Genomic DNA, 21,835 nt, shown 5'->3' with positions numbered 1-21,835 from the left:
AAGTGAAGGAGGGAAATTTGTATATGCAGCAACAGTTTCGGAAATGAACTTCCGAAAATATGCACGGATTTTGAATTTTTTTTAGTTCGGAAATGAATCTCCGAAAACATCAAATTTTTGATGTTTTCGGAGATTCATTTCCGAACTAAAAAAAAAACAAAAAAAAATAACTTTGGAGATGCATCTCCGAAGCAGGGGCAGTTTTGGGATTTCGCTGGGGGTTTCCCCCATAGGGAGGTGGGTAAAGAAAAATTCAAAGACAAAAGAGTAAAACAACAAAATAACCCGAAAAGGAAAAAAACAAGCCAATCAGTCCAATAGTCTAATATATCTTGAAGTCACATACGTATCAGATCTCTAAAGAGAGCAAGCTAGATAGAGGAAGACATGACCACCTACACAAAACAAAAATAGGGTAGTTGGCAACCAAACGCAACCCTAGATGCTCATCTACTTGAGCGAGACTACATCTAGTTTAACAGAGAAATACCAAAACCTAGAGCATGGGCATGACCCCACTTCTACGTCAAGTTAATAATCAAAAACATCAAGTGATTAATCGTCAAGCAATAACTATATCACACATTTTCAATTAATCTAAACCATAAAATGTAAGATCAAAACCATGTTAAAATGTGTGTTTCCTTGACTTACACCCTAAAACAACTCAAACACTCCCAAATTGAATGTAAGAGAGATCCAAGCCGCCTCACTCACACAAATGCTAATATGTTGATAAAAATTTGTCCACGTTAATAATGAAATCACATTGTCAAACCTAAAAAGAGAAGGAAAAAGAATCCTTGTATGTAGATATAATACGTACATATAAATGGATCTTAGCAATAAATAAAGGATTAGACTTCCGTATTGCCTATTGATATACCTAACTATGCTTCAAACCTTCAAAGATATTGACCAACTTTATTAAATAACTTAATACTCATTAACATGACTTGGAAATTGATTGCTTTATAACTTGCTGGTTTTAGTCAATGACTTTGTATATATTATCAACAAAATTTGGTGATTTTAGTCCAAGACTTTATGTTCATGAATTAATACTAAAAAAAGTTAATATTTTCACTCACGTCTCATGCACGAATGGATATGAATGATGCACTACGTGGCATATCATGACTTTAGATACATTAGTTAATCCATTAAAATATACATGATTAATGTTAATCTTAGTATTAATTTATATTACCAAACAAAGTTACTTAACTATAATGAATTAGCCTAAGAAGTGACAATGAATTTTTGATTGGTTTATGATTTATTATTGTTAGATTAAATTAGATTTTATTTTTAGTTTGTAGATATTTTATGTAAGTAAATATTAATTTTTTTGACATTAGGGTTTTTTCGTTAGGATTTTAAATCTCGATTTTTTAAATTTATTAAATTAATTTAATTTAGACTCAAATAAATTGTTCTACCCAACATTTTTTATTGGATTAATTCATTAATTAAGGTAAGAAGTAGATTAGATAAATATAATAACCACTGATTAGGCACAACTTCATATAGTTAGGTATTGGTCTATGTTTGAAGTTTGAATTGTTGGAAGAAAATGAAAAAAAATCAACTTAAGAAATTAATAATAGAGACAAAATAATCTAATTGAGTGTCAAAAGTGTATATGCTATTTTTGGATATAGTGTTGAATAATTTTTCTAAATTTGGACGGTGATCATTGATTAAGAAGAAAACAAGTTTTCTTGTTGAAAAGGCAATATATTTAATAATGCCATTTGTTTGATTAAAAGCCAACTGTCTCAACCTATGAAACATTACTTGGTTTAGGATGAAATGTCATAATGACTCAAATAATTGATTTTTCATGTGTAGTCAAGTAATCATTATTAATTTTAACATATTTATTATTATTTCCACCTTATTATTACTATATTATTTTATCATCTAATAAAATTCTAACAAATAAATTTTTTACTTTAAATTTTTTTTCTACAAATACAAATATTTACCCTTTTTTTTATACATTTTTAAATATAAATATTCTTAATTAGATTACTATTTTTTTTTTGAAGCTATTCATAGGATTGGATGGTTCGTTTAACTTAATAATCAAATTTAAACCAATTAATTACTTTGGACTATAGTATAGATAGTTGTTAATTTTAATGAATATTATTTGGTAAATTGTTAGGTAAGTTAGGCCACTTTAATTTTAATAAATATTCTTAAGTATATTGTCAATAAATTTTTTAATAGTACTCATGGGACCCTATGATTTGATGATTTAGAAAATCCATATTAAATTATTTTAAATCAATATGTATCCATTGTTATCTCACAACTATATTGTTCTATGGATAAGGAGTTAGTTGTTAGTTGTTTCTCAATAATTAATTTAGTTATGTCTTATAGCATAATATTTCCACAATTTTATTATCTATTTCTACAATAAAATTTTCATTCATAATCATTTTTTTTATGAGGTAGATCTTCACAGAGAGCAAGAAGTCGGAGAGCAGGGATGGACAAAGATAACTAGAAGATCATTCAAAATAGAAAGAAAACTAACATGGAATGCAACGAAGGGAAGCACTAGTTAGAAGAGTGGGCGAAGAATCAAGACTAGCTCATTCTTTTTCACATAGATACCTGATCATTTTCGAGCAAGAGAAATGTACTCCATATTGAAAGAGTACTGTGAGATTCAACAACGTTTAAGAAGAAACAATGTTGACTACTAGATTTGACAACATTAATATTGGGAGGAAGAAAATCTACGCCAATATATCAACACCCTAAATATCATAATGTTTAGTATAATATTAATACACTACCGCTAACGATTATACGCTTGCTACTAAGCATCACCGTCACTAGCAGAACTTCTCATCTCACGTGAGTAGGACTCCTTAATTATCTCAAAACACCACCGTTCAGGGCTTCTCGTTGCCATGGACAAGCCCTCTAATGGCGTTTTGTCATTACATAGATTTCGTCAAACAATCAGAGAAAAAACAGTCGAAGAGGAGCAAATTTGAATAATAAATGCCAAAGAATGATGCAAAAATAAACAAGTATGAAGAAATAGGGATTTAGAGAAAATTGACTGAAAAAGGAACAAAAAGGAGCAAAGTTACTGGAATAATCACGTTGGCCATCACGTGTTGTCGCGTGCGTGATAAAACTTTAAAAGATGCATCCCGCGTGCGATGCTATCTTTTCAAGGGTTCTACAAAATTTGACTTAAAGTTAGGACTGGAAAAACGGGCGATGGCCCACCGGGCCGGTCCGCGCACCTGCTAAAAAATGGCGGTTAGAGTTGGGATTTTGGACCCGCCGCCCACCAAAGCCCGCCCCGCCAAAACCCGCCACCCGCCTAAGCTCGCCCCGCCAAAGCCCGCCGCCCGCTAAAGTCCGCCTCACTTATTTTTTAAGCGCGTCTCGCCTTAAATCCACCATTTTTTAGTTAATTCTAGTCATTTAAGTTTTTGATGGTTTTATTTTATACATTTATTTGTAAATATATACAATAGTGTTTAGGTAAAATTTATTTAAAAGATGCTTAATAAAAAATTGTGTGAAAAATTTAATTGAAAGGTAAAAAAGACCATTAATTTATTAAAAAATAAATAAAAAAAAATAGACGGGCAACCCCGCCGCCCGCCAACCCGCACCTTGGCGGGGCGGGCATGATTTTTATGCCCATTTTACTTGGCAGGCTTGCCCGCCCCGCTCGCTTTTTGGCTGACATTAGGCGGGGCGGGCGCGGGACGGGGTGGGCGGTCCGTTTTGCCACCCCTACTTAAAGTGACGATAAAGAGTATAAGGAGTGTGAGTATGAAAGTATTAGAAGCCATTGGAGGCCAGTTCTTCAAGGATTTTATATTGCAATCTTTCTTGTATCAATTGATATTTGTTTGTATCCATATGAATAACTAAATACTTTTAGGTTAGGTTTTGCGTGATGAACTTATTTTGAAAATGTTGATATATATGTTTAATTTGCCCGTGCTTGAATAGTTGAATTTATATTTCTATTTAATTGTTGCTTATGCTTAATTCTTTCTATTTGATATACTCTGTTAATTTGATTACGGGAGCATATAGATTATTGACGATTACTCTATACGTTGGAAGTAGGACAATTATTGTACCTGCGCTGGTTGAATATAAGACCTATAGTAGTGGAATTGGAATTAATGTCCTTTTGCATCGCCTAATTTCACTTACGCTGGTTGAATAGAGATAAGAGTCCTCTGGTAGAAATTAGAGAGCTATACATAAAGGGATTGGGTATAGTGGATTTGTTAATTCGTCGTGGAAATATAAGGACTTTATCATTCATATAGTGCATTAAACATCAACAAGGAATATATAAGGGATTCTAAGAAAAACTAGACTGTTTTCGCATTATTTTCAGAGCAACTTACAATTTTCAAAACTAAACTAGTCAGAGACATATGCTGTCGCCCGAATGCATTATTTGTGGTGTAGTATTTTATGAGCAATATGAAAAATGCGAAGTAAAGAAGTTTGACCAAATTACATTTATAAAATGGAAATTAATCATTAAATTTTTTTTTACTAATATGATATTAGTAGTATGAAAATTAGGTTCTAAGTTAAAATAATGATCCACAAAAAAAATTTGGTTCTAAGTTAAAATAATGATCCACAATTTTTTTTTACTAATAAGATATTAGTAGTATGAAAATTAGATTCAAAGTTAAAATAATTTCACATGTGAACATTTCAAAAAGACATGAAAAACTACTTTGTTCATTCAGAAAAGAAATCATCTACCAGTGGTGAAAAGATTTTATTCAATTGTGCACTCCTTTCTTAGACTGTCTTCAACAGAGATGATACCCGTGCGTCCGCACGGGTGAATTTATTTTAATTTTGACGTAATAATTATTTTAGATATACATATGAAAAACTCATTTTATTGCAAAAGTACAATGAAAAATTATGAAATCAAAATATCATAACAAGTAATATAATTATACAAAATATAATGATAAACTTGACAAATGATGTATTTAAATACACATGTTAACTTAAATAAAATTACATAATTTTAAAATAAATAATTACTATATAAACTCAATTGTAATAAGTAATAATACAAAACTTGTGACAGGGAGAAAGAAAAAAATTGACATTTGAAAATAAGAATTTTATTTTCAAATAAAGGTAATAATTTGATAGTGATCCGTAAGATAAAAAGTTAGTTGTTTGAATGACTATGTAGTATTATTCAATTTGATAAAATATATTTTTAATGATAATAAATAAAAAATATGATAAAAAATATTGAATTATTACATTTTAAAATAAAGTAAGAGAGAAAATAGGGAAATGGTGGGGATATAATGAAGTAAGAGAGAGAATAGAGAAAAGTGAGAATGGATGGTAGAAGCTTTGGTTGTGCCAAGTGTCCAATACTGATTGAAAAATAGAAAAGTGGTATGGTGATTTTGTTAGTAACCATTTTGTCCAATTTGTAGTGCAATTTTTTTTAGGAAAGGGCAATAACGAAAGTTTGGTCAATTTTCTTGTAAAGAATAGATAGTAGATAGTAGACTTGAAAAAAACACCATTTTTACTTTTTGAACTTGCACTAATTTGGATTTGTTAAATAGTAGCCCTTGTGGATACGATCTTATTTTTATTACTTCGAGAAGTAATCAAGTTTTTGACGCCGTTGTCAGAGATTGTAAATTTAAGCAAGACAATTTTTGTACGAAATTTGTTATTTTTAGTTTTTTTTAGGATTAGATTAGATTTCTTTTTGTTTTTGTTTCTTTTATTTTTATTCTTGTTTAAATTTTTTTATCTAGTCCAATGCTACTAAGGTATTCTTCTTTTTATTTTGTATGCAAGGTAAAGACAGACATGCATTGTGAAGTTTGTGCTAACTTAGAAAAGTTTGAAGCTTATTCAAAGGAACTTGCATCGAAAACTCTAATTCTAAAACTAATCCGTATGTGATGTTTATATCCTTTGCTAACCACTTTGAGCCTAAGCCTTTTCTTTCGGTGACATAGCTAAATATATTAGCCATTTAACTTGAAACATTATGTTTCCACCCTCTCTTTGGAGTTAGGTAAAAAAATTAGTTTCTTTGTCATATGCAAAAGAATAAGTATGAGGTTGCTCTTGGAAGTGAGCAAAAATTAAGTTTGGGGTTGGGCTACTAGAGATATTGATCATAAATTAAAAAAATTTGAGAAAAAATTAAGTTTCAGGATGATATTATACAACACTGAAAGTTTGGCTATGAATATCAATTTATAAATAAGATATTAGCAATCAGACTCTGAGAGTACATTTGACAATCTGACTCCGCGAATGTGATTCTGGAATCAGACTCTAAGAAGGTGTCATACATAATCAGGCTCTGAGTTTTTACAAAGATCTCATTTTAAGCAACCAGACCTTGAAGTTGACAACGAGGCTCTGAAAGTCCTCACTCTGATCTAACGAGATCAAGCTCAGAAAGATTTCATTTAGGTACTTTATTTTTCCATAATGGAAATCCGTCTCTGAAATAAATATATCTATTATGTTCTGAAAATAGATGATCTATGGTATTCAAACTCTAAAGATAGTATCTGATATATTGGAACCAGGGGGACCTACCCAGGATGGTTCATAATCATGATATCTGATCTTTACCAAGTCTTTGACTCAAGGGGGGGTTTCTCCTAAAGGATAAGTATTCCTCATCTTTTTCTATCTGAAATTTTTATTATTATGTACAAAATTGTGTCATCAAAATACATAGTTTTGTCATCATAAAAAATGGGAAGATTGTTAGGACAAGATTGGTTCTGCAATACGTCTCTGAGTTTTGATGATAATAATGTGTATGTGGGTATGAACAATTTTGTTATACTAACGTTTGTTTTGTTGAGTACTTAACAAACAGGTTATGATTCTGATGAAAAGGTGTGGCCAAAACATCAGAAGCCACCAGGGTATATTTTCGCGCTGCACACGTTCTGATGAACAGTAGCAACCACTTCAGAAGCAGAAGCATCTGAAGTTATCACTCTGTTACGAAGTCTGAAGAAACCAGTTCTGAAGACCAAGTGCTGAAAGACTCTGAAGACATGATTCTGAAGACTTGAAGCTCTGAAGACTCAAGTTTCTGAAGACAAAGGATTCTGAAGACCAAGTGCTGAAGACTCTGGAGATGTGACTCTGAAGACTTGAAGTTCTGAAGAATTCAAAGCTTATTCTCTTTTCTTCCAACTCATGCTGTGAGCCTCTGAAGTTCAAGAAGGAAATAAGATAACGTTACTATGTAATACAAGGTACATACGAATGTTTCGTTCCACTACCAAGAAAGGACAGACGTTGCGTACTATCTTGTCTCCCATTACGTTCAAGCCGCCAAACTTCTAAAAGTTCCAGAACTGCCCTCCAACGGATATATTATTGTATTGGCTATATAAAGGCTTGAAGGCTCAAAGAAGAAGCTGTGAATTCACGATCACATTCATTCTGTATAGACTGTAAATAAGCTTCAGATTCTTTTAGTATTAGATTTGAAAAAGAAAGTTTACATCCAGCTTGTGTAGAAGCACTTAATTGTAAACAAACCCTGGTCAAAGGTTGTTTGATTGTTCTTTGAGAAACTGAGTGAAGGTTGTCTCGAGAAGTCTAGGGCTAGAGAGTCTTAGAGGTTGTTAGTCACAGGGATGCCTGTGCAAGGTTGTTAGTCATCGGCTGTTGCTCGTGCATTGTAGTTAGTCACAGGGGTGCCTGTGCAAGATTAGTCACCGGCGGTTGCCCATGCGATTGTAATCGGTTTGGTTATAGTGGATTAAGTCCTCGATTGAGAGAGGCGAAATCACCTCAGAAGGGTGGACTGGACTAACTTGATATTTGTCAAGTGAACCAGTATAAAAATACCGTGTTCTTTCCTTCTTGCATCTTTTTGTTATTATCAATAATAGAGAGTCTGTGGTTTCAAGAAAGGGGAACTGTTTTATTGAAAAGCATTATGCTTTAAAAATCCTATTCAAATTCCCCTTTTCTAGTGTTTTTCACACCTTCAATAGGAAGGTCCCAAAGTTCATTTCAGTGTCTTGGAAGAAATCTAGGGTACATTTGATGAAAGTTAGCACAGATGAATCGCATAGGGATACCAGATAAGCATGAGGATCTATCTTTAGAGATCACTATGGGGGGTTTTGTAGGTGGATTTTCAATTAATCTGAGGAAGTTAGATGTCTTAAGAACGAAAATCACTTCAATTATGATTATCTTAGAGAAAGCTAACGAGAGTGTGTGGCACAATGTATGGTTAGAGCGTGATTCCTAAATATCGCTCCAATGCATTAAGAAAGAGGAATTTATCCCCTAGGATCTTTGAAACAAATGGTATAATTGTAAAATGTTTATGTTAAACTTCGCCCATTCACACATTTATAGAGAGAGAAACAATTCCGTCGATAAGTTGACAAATCATAGTCATTCAATATTTTTTTTCTTGTGATGAGACATGTTGCCTTTATTTATTATTGAGGATTTTTTTAAATATAGGTTTGATCTTTCGAACTTCAAATTTACTCGAGATTTGATTAGTGGACCGGGAAGACCATTCCTTGAGTTTTAGGATCTTTCATAATGATTTGATTAGTACTGATTTGTTTATGTATTGGTGGATAACAAAAGCAGAAGCCAACATAGAAGGAGTCTCCCAGAAATACACATGGTTACTACATATTATGTTTACCAAGTCATAACAAACAAACAAAGACTCTAGAAATTAATCTATTTTTTAAATCTATAATAACTTCAATAATCCAGGGTGCTCGAGACTCTACACATTTTCTATTGTCTTATTTAAATCATCCTTTAATTTTATTTGACAAAAATACACTTGCCTTATATATGCATTTTCAAACAAGTGGATACATCAAAAGAAATAAAAAATAATGCACATGATATACAAATCAAATACACGTATTTAAAAAATATTTAAAACACAAAATTAAATTACACACATAAATATTTTTATAAATATTTAAATAATTAATCATAAAATATTTTTTTATATTAACAAGATATTCTCATTTTTATAGTATAAATATGCTTAAATTTATATTTTCTTTTATTACTATTATAAACAAATATATTATTTTTCAGATATATATTAATTAATTAATATAAATATAGATCAAATAAATCAATTATGTAATGAATTTAGAAAAAATTTCCTCTATTAAGTAATCTTACACAAAAGTTTATCATATTTTTTTATTTCATAAAAAGCAAAATTTTCTAACTATATATCTAGGCTTATCCAACAAGTATCTTGCATATGAAGTATCTATATATGAGCTGTTTATTTCTATATAAATATAATATCATCTCTTTTTCTTTCTTCTTTCTTAAAACCTTCCCTTCCCTTCCAATATTCTTCAATACTTTCTTTCCATAATTTTTCATCTTCCCTTCCATTTCTTTGAACTTTCCTTCCCTCTTTCATCTAAGATTCTCATCTTCTTAATTCACACCAATTTTCTCTCACATATAAATATACACACCTAGTAGCTACTACATAATTAACCATATTACATATTTATTTTAATTATTATCCATTATGGAAGAATTACCTATTGATTTACCTCCTGGTTTTAGATTCCACCCTAATGATGATGAAATCATTACTTCTTATTTGATCAACAAAGTTTTGAATACAAACTTTAGTGCAATTGCAATTGGTGAAGCTGATTTGAACAAGTGTGAGCCATGGGATTTACCTAGTAAGTTTTTTCTTTTATCCGATTATTTCTTCGATTATCGGATAAATGAGAGTTCTTGTTTTTTGACCTAATGATATGAATATGATTTTTTTTGTAGAGAAAGCAAAGATGGGAGAGAAAGATTGGTATTTCTTTAGTGAAAGAGATAGGAAGTATCCAACAGGAACAAGAACAAATAGAGCAACTGAATTAGGTTATTGGAAAGCAACTGGAAAAGATAAAGAAATCTATAAAGGGAAAAGTAAACAACTTGTTGGAATGAAGAAAACTCTTGTGTTCTATAAAGGTAGAGCTCCAAAGGGAGAGAAAACTAATTGGGTTATGCATGAGTTTAGATTGGATGGAAAATTAGCAACTTGTAATCTTCCTAAGGATGCAAAGGTACCCTTCTTATTTCTATCTTTAATTACTAATTTTCTCATTGAAAAATAAAAGTTTAATTCAATGTTTTATTATAGTTATCTAATTAGTGAAACGAAGTTCAAACTTTTTTTATAATTAGTTGTAGTTAAATTGCGATCGGACGGAAATTCTAACTTAATTTATCTTGCTTATCTATAAATTTTTGTATTTCAAAAATCACTATAGTGTAAAAATTAGTTTAAACTTTTTTTTATAATTTTGAATTTCATTAATAGGTTTAACCTAAACAATTTCGTTTATCTGCAAATTTTAATAGTAGTTTAAACCTAATTAGTTTTGTTTATCTGCAAATTTTCGTTAAATTTATGACAAATTGCAATTTTAACTAAAATTACATTTTAAAATATTTATTTTAATTATGGTTTTTTTTCATCTAAATTTTTTATTTTTTTATTTTTTGTTTTTGCTTTTTAAAAAGTGACTTTTGTGATGTTTAATGAGTTTCTATCTAATGTGGACCTTTCTTTTGCTTTCTATATAGTTCAATTTTTCAAAGATTCTATCTTACACCTTTTATTTTATATGATTGAAGGATGAATGGGTTGTGTCAAGAATCTTCAACAAGAACAACAATGAAATCAAAAAAACATCATCAATTTCCAATCTTTTAAGGATAAACTCAATAAGTGATGATTTATTGGATTTTTCTTCACTTCCATCTCTTATGGATGACACTCCTTTTGAAATCAACAACACCATTGATCATCAACATCATCATCATCATGAAGATTTCAAAGAAACCTATTCTTCATCAAATGGTTACTATTTCCCAAGCTACTTAATCAACAATGAAATCAATCTCACAAACCAAGAGAATTTGAATATTCCAAAAACACCCTTGAGACATAACATGTTATCAAATGACTCTTATATGAATCATCAATGGAACAAAGAGTGCAAGATGGAACAATTCTCTACCAACAATTCTTTGTTAAGTGTTTCACAAGACACATGTTTGAGTAATGAGATAAACAATGACATATCTTCTGTGGTCTCAAAGCAAGAAATTATGGGAAGGAATTCAACTTTGTATGAAGATTTAGATTATTTGATGAATGGATATTGAAGAAATGATATTCAAGATATGAACCATGCACATAGCATATAATTCTTTAGATTTTTAGAAGTTATTGGTTGTGGATATATTGTATAGATTTATGATTATTAAGGTATTTTAAAAGGTATATAGTTTTTTTATTTATAATTATAGGAGAAGGGTTTGATCTTATCTTTGTACATTTTAGGGTTTGATCTTAATATTAGCTATTGTGAGTTTGTTTTATTAATTCATTTTCTTTTATGTAGTTTTATTTTTATTTGTTTTGTATAACTTTTAAAAATTTGTTTGTGAATAATGAATATTATAGTTAAATGTATTTATATTAATTAATAATAATATACATCAAATTAACCTTTGTAATGAATTATATATTTTATGTTGTGGATTATATTAATGTGTGACATCTCACCAAGAGTTGGAAGCATTAATTCCCAAGGAAATTTAAGCATTAGTTTTTTCAACTTTGGAATTTAAAGATGGTGTGTAGTGCCTCCCACCAAAGCATGACTATTGTTGCTTCTATTATTATTATATAAATTATATTATTATATACATAAAAATCATATAGTTTTTCAGAATTATTAACTTGAGGTATATTAAGGAAATGAACGAACCACATGAAGAATTTCCTCAATATGTGCAGAAAAGGTGCCTCTGACAGAGAATTTTAGAATTATAAAATGTGAGGAGTCACATGCATCAGAATTCAAGCTGTTTTGTATTAATAAGTGTGATTCAAATGATAAAGGATTTTGGCTTTTAAACAAATTGTCGGTAATTTGATTATTGACTTTTGAATATGAAAACAAATTTTCTGTTTCTAATAGATTTTTTGGATGAGATAAATTATCGCTAATCAAGATTAATCAACATTAAATGGTGCTGAAAACTCCGTATCTATATAATAATATTAATACAAATCTCACTAGTGTGTACCCCTTTTTTTTTTTTATAATTATTATAAAAAAATTTATACAAGTCGTTTTATAATATAAATGAATCTTTAATATTATTTTTTCTATTACATCTTAAGTATTTATTATTATCTATTTTTTTCAATTGTTTAAATTTTTTTATAGTAAACATAAACATTCATTAGATGAAAAATAGTGAGTACAAGCATACTGAAAGACTACGTATAAGAGCATTTTCCATCCACATTTTAAAACTAACACTAATAACTAAGCCAATCAGAATTTGGACAACAAATTTTTTTGAGAAGTTAAAAAACAGTGGAGCATTACAAATTCAATTTCTTGATACAAGCAACCCATCAAATATTTTCCACAAAAGATAAAGGAGTTTGGGAACCACAATCTTTAAATCTATCCAGTTACGGATCATTTCTTTGACTTTATCACGCACAGTTCGATTATACGGGTTCTCTAACTTGAAAAAATTCACCATCTTTGAAAGAAGCATTTGTTGAGTGGAAGAAAGAGTCTGGCTTGTAATGACCACACTTAGAGTTTTACTAAAAAACACATTGTCTCCATCCAAACCTCTTTCGGGCATTTCAACAAACATCTTGATTACACACTTAAAATAGACTAAACAACATAACATGCAACACTGAAACACACAGAAAACCAGAATAACAATAAACAGAGAAACAATAATCAATACCCAAACACCATTTATCGTCGATATCGAAACTTCTTGTGACGGCGGTTCTGGTGGAGGTCGTTTGTCGTGGTTGCTGTTCCAAATCTTTGGCCTCATGGTTGGTGAAGCTGGACTTGGATTTGCGGCTGCAAACACCTGATGGTTGTTGACGGAGAGGGAAGAAACCATGATGGATGTTGAAGGAAGGATATGGCAAGAAACCATTAGAGAAGGATAGTTCAAAGGAAAGGAAGTGAGAGATGGAAAATCCACAAAGGGAGAGAAACCTCCACTAAGGAGGAGGGAGCCTCCATGATGGAGGAAAGAAGCTCCGAAATCAGAGAGGAAACGACAGCGGCGCTGTGGTACCATAATGTAAAACCCTAGTTTTAGAGAGAGGGCAGAACTTCTCTCTCTAAAACTCATCTTCCCACCGCTCTATTGTTTAAATTTATATTTAATACATGTGTTGAAAGTACAAATGTACCTTGCACAAGATATACATCAAAATCCACACTTCAAAAGACACAACTTTGACTGTAACAATTCTTTTGAAATTCCAACGAGGGTTCAAACATACTCTCATGTAATTATCTATCTCAAAAAACACAACAGCCCAAACAGACATGATTAGTAAATGCTGAAAATAAGAACAAAAGGAGAATTGATAATCCAACCTTCACACACACATTTATTTATAGGAGATCAGACTCCTTCTACCAAAAATTTTGGAGAAAAAATATTGTACAACATTTATTTTTGGCGGAAAATATTATACAACATTTTTTATTTTTTTTATAAATAATAACAAGTACATTTTATTTTATGTTAAATAATATTATTAATTATATTATTATACTTATTTATTTATTTATTTTATTGTTGTTTATTATTATTTATAATATTTTAAAAAAAAATAATTTTTAACTTATATAATTAAATTATAATTATTACCTAATTATATTAATTAAAATAATTTAAAATTAATAAAAAATCATTTAATTATTAAAAACGAAAAAAAGGGTGTCTCCATCCAGGACGACGATCTTATGAAGGAGGTCTGCCACGCCCGCCTTTTGGAATGGAGGCAGTCCAGAAAAAATCAAAAGAAGTGACATTTTTGAATAAATTTTTTTAGAGGATACTCCCTCCGTTTTTTATTATAAGTCGTTTTAGACTTTTCACATAGTTTAAGAAAAATAATAATTGTTGTATGAAAATGAGAAATTATGAAGGCTTTTACAAAATTATCCTTCATTAATGACATGTGGAAGATAAATTTATATAATTGAAAGGAGAGAGAATAATAAATATTTAAGGATATATTAGAAAAAATAGCATTAATTATTCATTGGAATTGTAAAACGACTTATATTTAAATACAATTTTTTTTTCCAAAATAACTTATAATAAAAAACGGAGGGAGTAGCATTTAAGGAGTTAATTTTTATAGGTGTAGCATTTGGGTCAAAAATCCATACAAACACAAAATACTTACAAAATTACTTGTGTTGAAAGTACAAATGTACTTGCACAAGATATACATCAAAATCCAAACTTCCTTTTAATGACTATAGATACAAATAAACTTATGAGTTTAGCTTTTTCCTTTTGTTTTATATCATCTTTGTGTCGTTTAATCCATTATTTGAGAAAATGAAGAGATAAGAATATGAGAAGATATCAAAACTAGAAATACATGTAAGTGATTAGTTAAGAAATAAAGGAACAAAAAGAGGAAAAATTTGAAAGCAATAGTGTAAAAAGGGGTATGAGAAAAATGGGATAAGATAATGGAAATATTGGAAGAAAAGAAAAGGGGCATGATTTTTGGATTTTGATGTAATTGAAAATGTGATAAATGAACATTTCTTTCTATTCTAAGCAAAGTTTTCATTGTGCTTTTATGCTTGTAGGGAACTTAACCAACCCTTAAGTGATTATTTCTTTGGCTTTTCTTTCTCTTAACCCATTGTGATTTAAGACTTTTATGAGTTGATTTAAAAAAAAAATATCAATTTAATTCAATTGCTAAAACTTAACTTATAAAAGTTAGTCTATATATTCAAATTTTTATTAAAAATCAATGCCAATTTTCTATTATTTATTAACAAATTTGGAAATTATTTATCATCAATTCAATTACCCAATCTAAATCCAATCTAACAATATTTGCATTTCTTTTCTTGTTGTTTTAAATGTTACACTAATAGATCAAAGTGTCTTTTTTTTTTTTAAATGAGTGAAAAAATTTAAAGGAAGTGAAAACGATTTGTGAAAAGAAATATATATTTTTTACTTATCCACATATAGAGGGGTATATGTAAGTATGCTTGTTTATGAATGAGAAAAGGCTGATTTGTTGCATGAAAATATGGGGAAAGGGTGATGTTGGTAGCTCACCAACCAATGAGGAGCTTCCATCAAATATTCATAAGTCTCACTTTGAAAATGATGTTAATTGATATATACCTCATCATCATACATGTCATATTTAAATTTTTTTCTTATAAAATTAGATGGATAAAATTTTTGTTGGGCTTTTAAAAAAATATATGTTGGGCTAACGGATCGGTCACTAACATAAATTGGCCCTAACTTATCCCTCTCTATATTCACAATTTAAAGAAAAATCTCATTTTATTCTTTTTACATACTAAATTATTTACCATTTAATTTTTACCTTTTTATTATTATTTTTTTTGAAATTAGTGAATCTGCACCCCTACATAACTTTACTTTCAGTGTTCTGGACTTCTGGTAGGTATTTCTATTTTATTCAATTACTTTCAATCAAATTTTCCGATATGTATTAGTGTATATTGAATAATTTTCTATCAAATATTCAGATATGTATCTTTGTATATCAGATAACTTGCAACGTAGTTATATAGTATTAATGATTATCAACAGATAACTTAGTTATAAATAATTCGATTGATGTCAATTTTGTTTATTAGATTACTCACCTACAAGTAAGCTTGAATGTATCTTTTAAACAATTTGTTTTATATTTCATAGATATGTAGATCCCTTGAATGATATGCGATAAAAATGATACATGTGTAGAAATCAGTTATGTGTTCTCAACTACATAGAAGTTTGATACACAAAAAGATGTAAGTTAAGGAAGTTGAAATCAGAAATAAAGTGATTATCATCATTACTTATTCAGATATCGAAACAAGAAAGAGAAGGAGAATTAATAAATTAATAGTTGGTTGTGATAAATGTGAAAAATACAAGAAAAAAGATAGTGTAATACAAAGTTTACTACTTAACTGTTATTCTCTCAAAGTTAAAAATATATGAAGTATATATGAAAACTATAAAAGCAATGTGAGACTAGAAGAGAAGTATTTTTACAAATTTCTTACGTGTTTTAAAATGGACATATGACCTTCTTTTATATTACCTCCATTCTTTTTTATAACAGACAATTCACTTTTTAGATTCATTGAATAATCAATATATCTAGTTTATAAATAGACTAAATACATTAGTCATTCAATGAACCTAAAAAGTTACTTATCTCTTATAAAAAGGAACGAAGATAGTAATAGAAAAAAAAAAGGAATTTTTGAAAAGGTTTAAAATTGGTCCATAATCGATTATGGCAAAGATATAATCAATTATGTATTTGAAAATTATGAAAGTTTTGCCACAAATATTTGAGAGAAGCCACATTGTCTAGTCTCTTAAGAATTATGGATGATTCAACAAAAGGTGATGTGTGTTTGTGTACCATTACCACTTTCATTAACATTATTAATAGTAGAAGAGAGATTAAAAGTGTTCTATTACCATGGGAGGGCTTGAAGGAAGACATTATAGTGTCATTCCATAGAGTAGACAAAGACAAGGAGGTAACATAATGCATAATGAGTTATATGGTTACTTGAGAAAAACCATAATCCAACTTGAACTATTGACCAAAGTAAAAGAAGGAACCAACATTCAAGCTGATTAAATGGAAGGTATGAACACGGGTTAAACATTATTTTCACCATGAATCAAATTTGGTATTCCGAGAATATCATCATTTACAGGAGAACCTTTATCAGAAATCAAATTCGATATTTCGAGAATATCATCATTTACGGGAGAACCTTTATCCCTGGAGCCCAAGTATTTTCTTGGAAATAATTACCACCAATCACATATTTAAAGTTTTTTAATGAGGGATCAATAGTACAATTTATCCTAAATAAATGTCTCATCATAAAACACATTACACAGTCAATTCTTGCACAACTTTTTTGCCACTAACATAAAGAGTGATGGAAAAAGAATATCAAAAAGTGTGTTCAATTATAATGCAATTATATTCTCACTAAAATCAAATTTGTGCCAGTGACTTGTATTCCATTATCTAACAATCATATAAAAATTTCTATGGTTCCTTTATCAAATCATGTCATTTTAATATCACTTCAAATTTTCAATTTGCACAGTCACAAAAATAATTGAGTTTTTAATTCAATATCATATGATTCATATCAACCTAACAGAAAGGTTGAAAAAGATTTGACAGAAAGCATAAACATGATAAACTTCATTTCATAACTCCATTATTAGTACTCACAATATTATTCCATACAGAATTTGGCATATTCCTAAGTCGGATCCAAATCGTCTACGGTCAAAATACTCTCGACCGTTGGATTTAGAACGGTCGACTTATATTCCAACTTTAACAAATCTTACTACTGCTAAGATCCGACGACTAATATTCCAACTTTATCAAATCCTTTTTAAAATATGAATTTGAAATATAGACCGTCTGATCTTGATCCGAAATTGTAATCTATTGAATTCTTCTTAACTTGGCTTTTGAAGAACATCTAATGCCAAATTGCTAACATGACTGAGATAACGAAAAGCAGCAGAAGTGTCACATTTCCTCCTGGAACAAAGGATGACCTGCAAAATGATTCATCATGGATAGATATCAGTAATTACATCCTTAATGTTGGCATCGAATATGACAATGATACTAACACGTCGAGAATGATATAATTTAAAAAACAATGAAATAATTGAAGGTAACCACGCGCATCGGTGGAACACGCCTTTGATGTGTGAAGTGACAGTGCAACAGAAATGCATTGTGCCTTTTTCTTGTAAAAGTAACACGTAACACTGACACTTCTGATTGAAGGTGTTTCCGCTATCAAACACGAGTCAATGTCCAACACTAACATGACACAACATATGTGATTACATTTTCATGTGTTATTGATACTGGCGTATCAGTGTCGTGTCTCTGGTGCTCTTGTGTGTGCTTCATAATAATCAATCGTGTAATTCACTCTCATTAGTTTGATTTCGAAAACTTAACAATACCTGATTTTTTCCTTGTTGGTTTGTTGATGAATATATGTCATGACAGGAGGAATAATCCCAAAAAGAAAGCAATTTGCATAAACACCAGCAAAATCAAGAGCTCTCGAAAAAGTAGACCTAAAATACGAAGCTATGAACACCGAAAAACAAAGAACCAATATCGTTACAAACACCTTAACTCCCTCAAATCTTTTCTCATTCAATCTCATTTCACTCAAATCTTCCGAACTTTCAAGTCCAACTTTCCCCGAATAACCAACACCATCACCTGAATAAGAAACCAATCCAACTTCTCCGTTTTCACCTTTTCCGACTATCAACTCGAAAGTATCAAGAATCTGCTTAGGCAAACTCACAGCATAACCAATCAAACTAGTCGCCATAGCAGAAAACGCGAAACCTTGAACAGCAGATAATGCAGACGGATTCACCGAAAGCAAAAGCGTAATAGGATCACCAACAAAATCAGCACCTTTCTTAGCTCCAACAAGTCCCAACACAATCAAATTCCATGACAAAACCATCACCAATGGAACAGTTCCACCGATCAGTATCGCTTTTCTTGCATCATCAATAGTATCACCAGCAATTTTGCATATAAAAGGCGTAATCACATGAAACCCTACTGTCAACACAGCAACCGGTATAATCGGTAAAATCGACGATAATTTCCACGAAACCGAACCAAAAGAGCTTATTATATTAGCTCTAGCCACAACAACTCCAATCCCAACCAATGCAGTTATTGAAACAAGCATCAGAAAACACAAAACCCTATTCGCGAAATCGATAGTATTGAAAGGAAAAAACACAATCAATACTCCAACAAAAAGCGGAAACAACGAATGAATCACTAAACCGCTGAAATTCGTGAAAATCGGTGCTATGATCGATCCGATTCCAGCAACACATGCAACAAGTAATGAGAAACATAGACTAGTATATACCAATGCAACAAATGAACCAAATTTTTGGCCTAGTGTTCTTGTTGCTAGGTTTGTGAAACTAACCTCTTCAACATTGTCCTTTTCCATTGCATCAAAACAAAGCTCTGCTACAAGGATTATTGATGAGATTACATAAATCCATGAAACTAAGATTATGATTGTTGATGGTATTGGACCTGATTTTATTGTTAGAGATGGTAAGCCTAACATTCCAGGCCCAACTGCTGCACCAATTATCAAACTCACTGCTCCCCAGAAACTCTTTTTCTCAGGTGGACTTTCAATCTTATTCTCAACAACATTAACACCAACATTATTGTCCGTGTTCGTGTTCGTGTCCTTGTCTGTGTTTGTGTCTGTGTCTGTGTCAGTGTTACTGTCTGTTTTTGTATCTGTGTCTGTGTTTGTGTCTGTGTCGTCTTCGGCTGAAGACGGTGAAGGGAATGATGTTAATGCATTACAAGGAGTGATTTTTCTTGCATGAAGAAAATTTGAGGATTTTTTTGGGAATGATGGAGATGGAGATAGAGTGAGAAGTTTTTTGGGTTGGATATGGATATTTCTATGGAGTGTGGTATATGGTTTTGGATATGAGAGGTTTTTGTGGAGATGGTGATGAAGTTGGTGTTGCATGGTTGAATACTTTTGAAAAAGAAAAGTGTGTGGAACTGTGAATCTCTGCAACACACTGAGATGGGTTTGATTCAGGGAATCTTATGCAGTATTATATAGAAGGAAGAAACATAAGTGTTCCATTCAAGTAGTATTTTTAACTGCGCCAACATGGAAGATGTCGCTGGTTCGAATTTACATTTGATTTGATGTTTCTACATTACTATTAGCAAGTTCGAACTTGCGTTCGATTTAATTTTCTTGCATAACTATCAAGTGAGTTACTTTAACAGTATCAGAATGTTTCACTTAATATATAATATAAATTATAATATTAATAAATAAATAAGTACATTTTTTTAATCTATTAACTTTTTTTAAAATATGTTATATTTATAAATCAATTAATTTTTTTAAATATATTAAAATAATAAAATTTACTTGTTGCTTTCGTTACACTCTATGTTGGTAAGAGAAAAACTAAAAAAAACAATCGAAGCAAGTAATATCATTTAATGGTTGAAATTCTTAATTTTCACAAAACATATTCGGATAGGAAATTGTGAAACAATTAATGCAATCACTAAAATTATATAACAAACACTTTAAATTATTGCAGAAAAATAATTTAAATGAATAGTAAAAACTTTAAAGTCTTATAATTATTGTATTTATTCTTCTTCTTGTTGTATATAGATATATTTGTCTTAGTATATGATTATTGTGCTTCCATTTGTTTAATCTTTTGTAAAAAAATACAAATGAAATTGACATGTAGTGGAAAATGAAGAGCATAGTACAAAATCAGAAATTAGAATCCATTTCATTTGGTGGGTCTCACAATCATAGAAATGCATAGGTTTCTTATGGCCACCTCAAGTATTGCTTTACCAATCTAGTGAAAAATCAGAATTGTTCTTAAAATTCAAAAGTACATTTTGTATTTTTTTTAAGAAAAATGCTTATCGGTCGGAAAAATGAAAATAAGAAAAACACAATAAATCTCAATCATTCTTTATCACAACCATTCCATTATCCTATTAAAAAAGAAACTTAATTTATAATAAATTAAAAATTATCCACTAAATTAATGACACATGTATATTTTTGTGTTTCTTATTCAAATTCTTTCGTACTAAATAATATTACTCTTTTTTTTAATAAGCAAGGAGTAATATTAAAAAGGACTAGGGGCGCTAAACCCAAATTACAACAAAAGAAAAAGGTGAGGACACAAATCCTACCTTGCAACAAAGAACAAACCAAAGCAAAATTAAATTAAGACAAGTCTAGAATCAAGACACTAATATTCCCAAGACCCATTATAAATACTCTTGAAAAATACTAAGAACCAATCCCAAGAGATCAATTTAAACAAATTTAACCCATCAAAGATAGACGCCACAAGGCTATTAAAGAGAATATCGTTCCTACACTTCCACATGATCTAACAAAAAATCAAACAAGAAAACTGACTCAAATCTACCGAAAACTCAGCCTTACAAGAAGAATCCAACCAAAGGAGATGTTCCAAAATAGTATCAACCGAAGGAACATCTACCAACCGGAGTCAAGAAAACTACTTATATCACCACAATTTAGTAAACGAACAAAAAAAAGATGATCTAAATTCTCTTCAACCCCTAAGTACAAAGGACAAAACAACAAAATTGAATTTGCTAAAAAACCACGCTTTGACAACTCCACCTTAGTAGGGAGTCTATTCCAAATCAATCTCTAACCAAAAAGGTGAATCCTACTCAACACTTTAGACTTCCATAAACAAATGAAAGCCAAAGCTTTCCTGTGATCCAAAACCGTATTCGGAGTAAGACTCAAGATTATGTGCATGTGTTTTACAAAAAAAAAGAAATTCAATTGCTTTTTGTAGTTTAAAAATATATATTTTGCAAGCAAACCATAAAATATTTTATTGAACAGTAGTATAGCACGAGGTTTGAGAATTTACGTAAATATATTGTTGGATTAATTCAAAAGTATATTTTAATTTTTTTTATAAAATGAGGGTGTGACTCACTTACGTATATATTTAATGTATTTTGAATAGGTTCAAAAAT

At 30.3% G+C, this 21,835-nt stretch overlaps 2 protein-coding genes across 2 annotated transcripts; one reads left to right on the top strand and one right to left on the bottom strand.

Annotated features, from left to right (window-relative positions):
- Positions 1-9,382: 9,382 nt before the first annotated feature.
- LOC131594542 (NAC domain-containing protein 87-like) lies at positions 9,383-11,478 on the top strand. The gene is made up of 3 exons (XM_058866712.1): positions 9,383-9,764; positions 9,862-10,145; positions 10,720-11,478. The coding sequence occupies exons 1-3, from the start codon at positions 9,602-9,604 to the stop codon at positions 11,251-11,253; spliced, it is 981 nt and encodes a 326-aa protein (XP_058722695.1). The 5' UTR covers positions 9,383-9,601; the 3' UTR covers positions 11,254-11,478.
- A 5,882-nt stretch (positions 11,479-17,360) lies between these two features.
- Positions 17,361-19,888, bottom strand: LOC131594541 (uncharacterized). The gene is made up of 2 exons (XM_058866711.1): positions 18,199-19,888; positions 17,361-17,775 (listed from the first exon to the last, which is right to left on the bottom strand). Exons 1-2 carry the CDS (start codon positions 19,776-19,778, stop codon positions 17,697-17,699), a joined length of 1,659 nt encoding a protein of 552 aa, XP_058722694.1. The 5' UTR covers positions 19,779-19,888; the 3' UTR covers positions 17,361-17,696.
- Between the last annotated feature and the right edge of the window lie 1,947 nt (positions 19,889-21,835).

The sequence above is a fragment of the Vicia villosa genome, linkage group LG4 (assembly GCF_029867415.1).
Source record: "Vicia villosa cultivar HV-30 ecotype Madison, WI linkage group LG4, Vvil1.0, whole genome shotgun sequence".
Lineage (NCBI taxonomy): Eukaryota > Viridiplantae > Streptophyta > Magnoliopsida > Fabales > Fabaceae > Vicia > Vicia villosa.
This window is presented reverse-complemented; position numbering and strand designations above follow the sequence as displayed.

What these genes read in the sequence shown, in the direction of transcription:
- LOC131594541 (XM_058866711.1), bottom strand. Translation starts at nt 19,778, where the DNA reads ATGCAACACCAACTTCATCACCATCTCCACAAAAACCTCTCATATCCA. An exon ending in ACCAACAAGGAAAAAATCAG is followed by an intron (nt 17,776 to 18,198) that starts GTATTGTTAAGT and finishes ATCATTTTGCAG; the next exon opens with GTCATCCTTTGTTCCAGGAG.
- LOC131594542 (XM_058866712.1), top strand. Translation starts at nt 9,602, where the DNA reads ATGGAAGAATTACCTATTGATTTACCTCCTGGTTTTAGATTCCACCCT. An exon ending in TGAGCCATGGGATTTACCTA is followed by an intron (nt 9,765 to 9,861) that starts GTAAGTTTTTTC and finishes TTTTTTTTGTAG; the next exon opens with AGAAAGCAAAGATGGGAGAG. An exon ending in ATCTTCCTAAGGATGCAAAG is followed by an intron (nt 10,146 to 10,719) that starts GTACCCTTCTTA and finishes ATATGATTGAAG; the next exon opens with GATGAATGGGTTGTGTCAAG.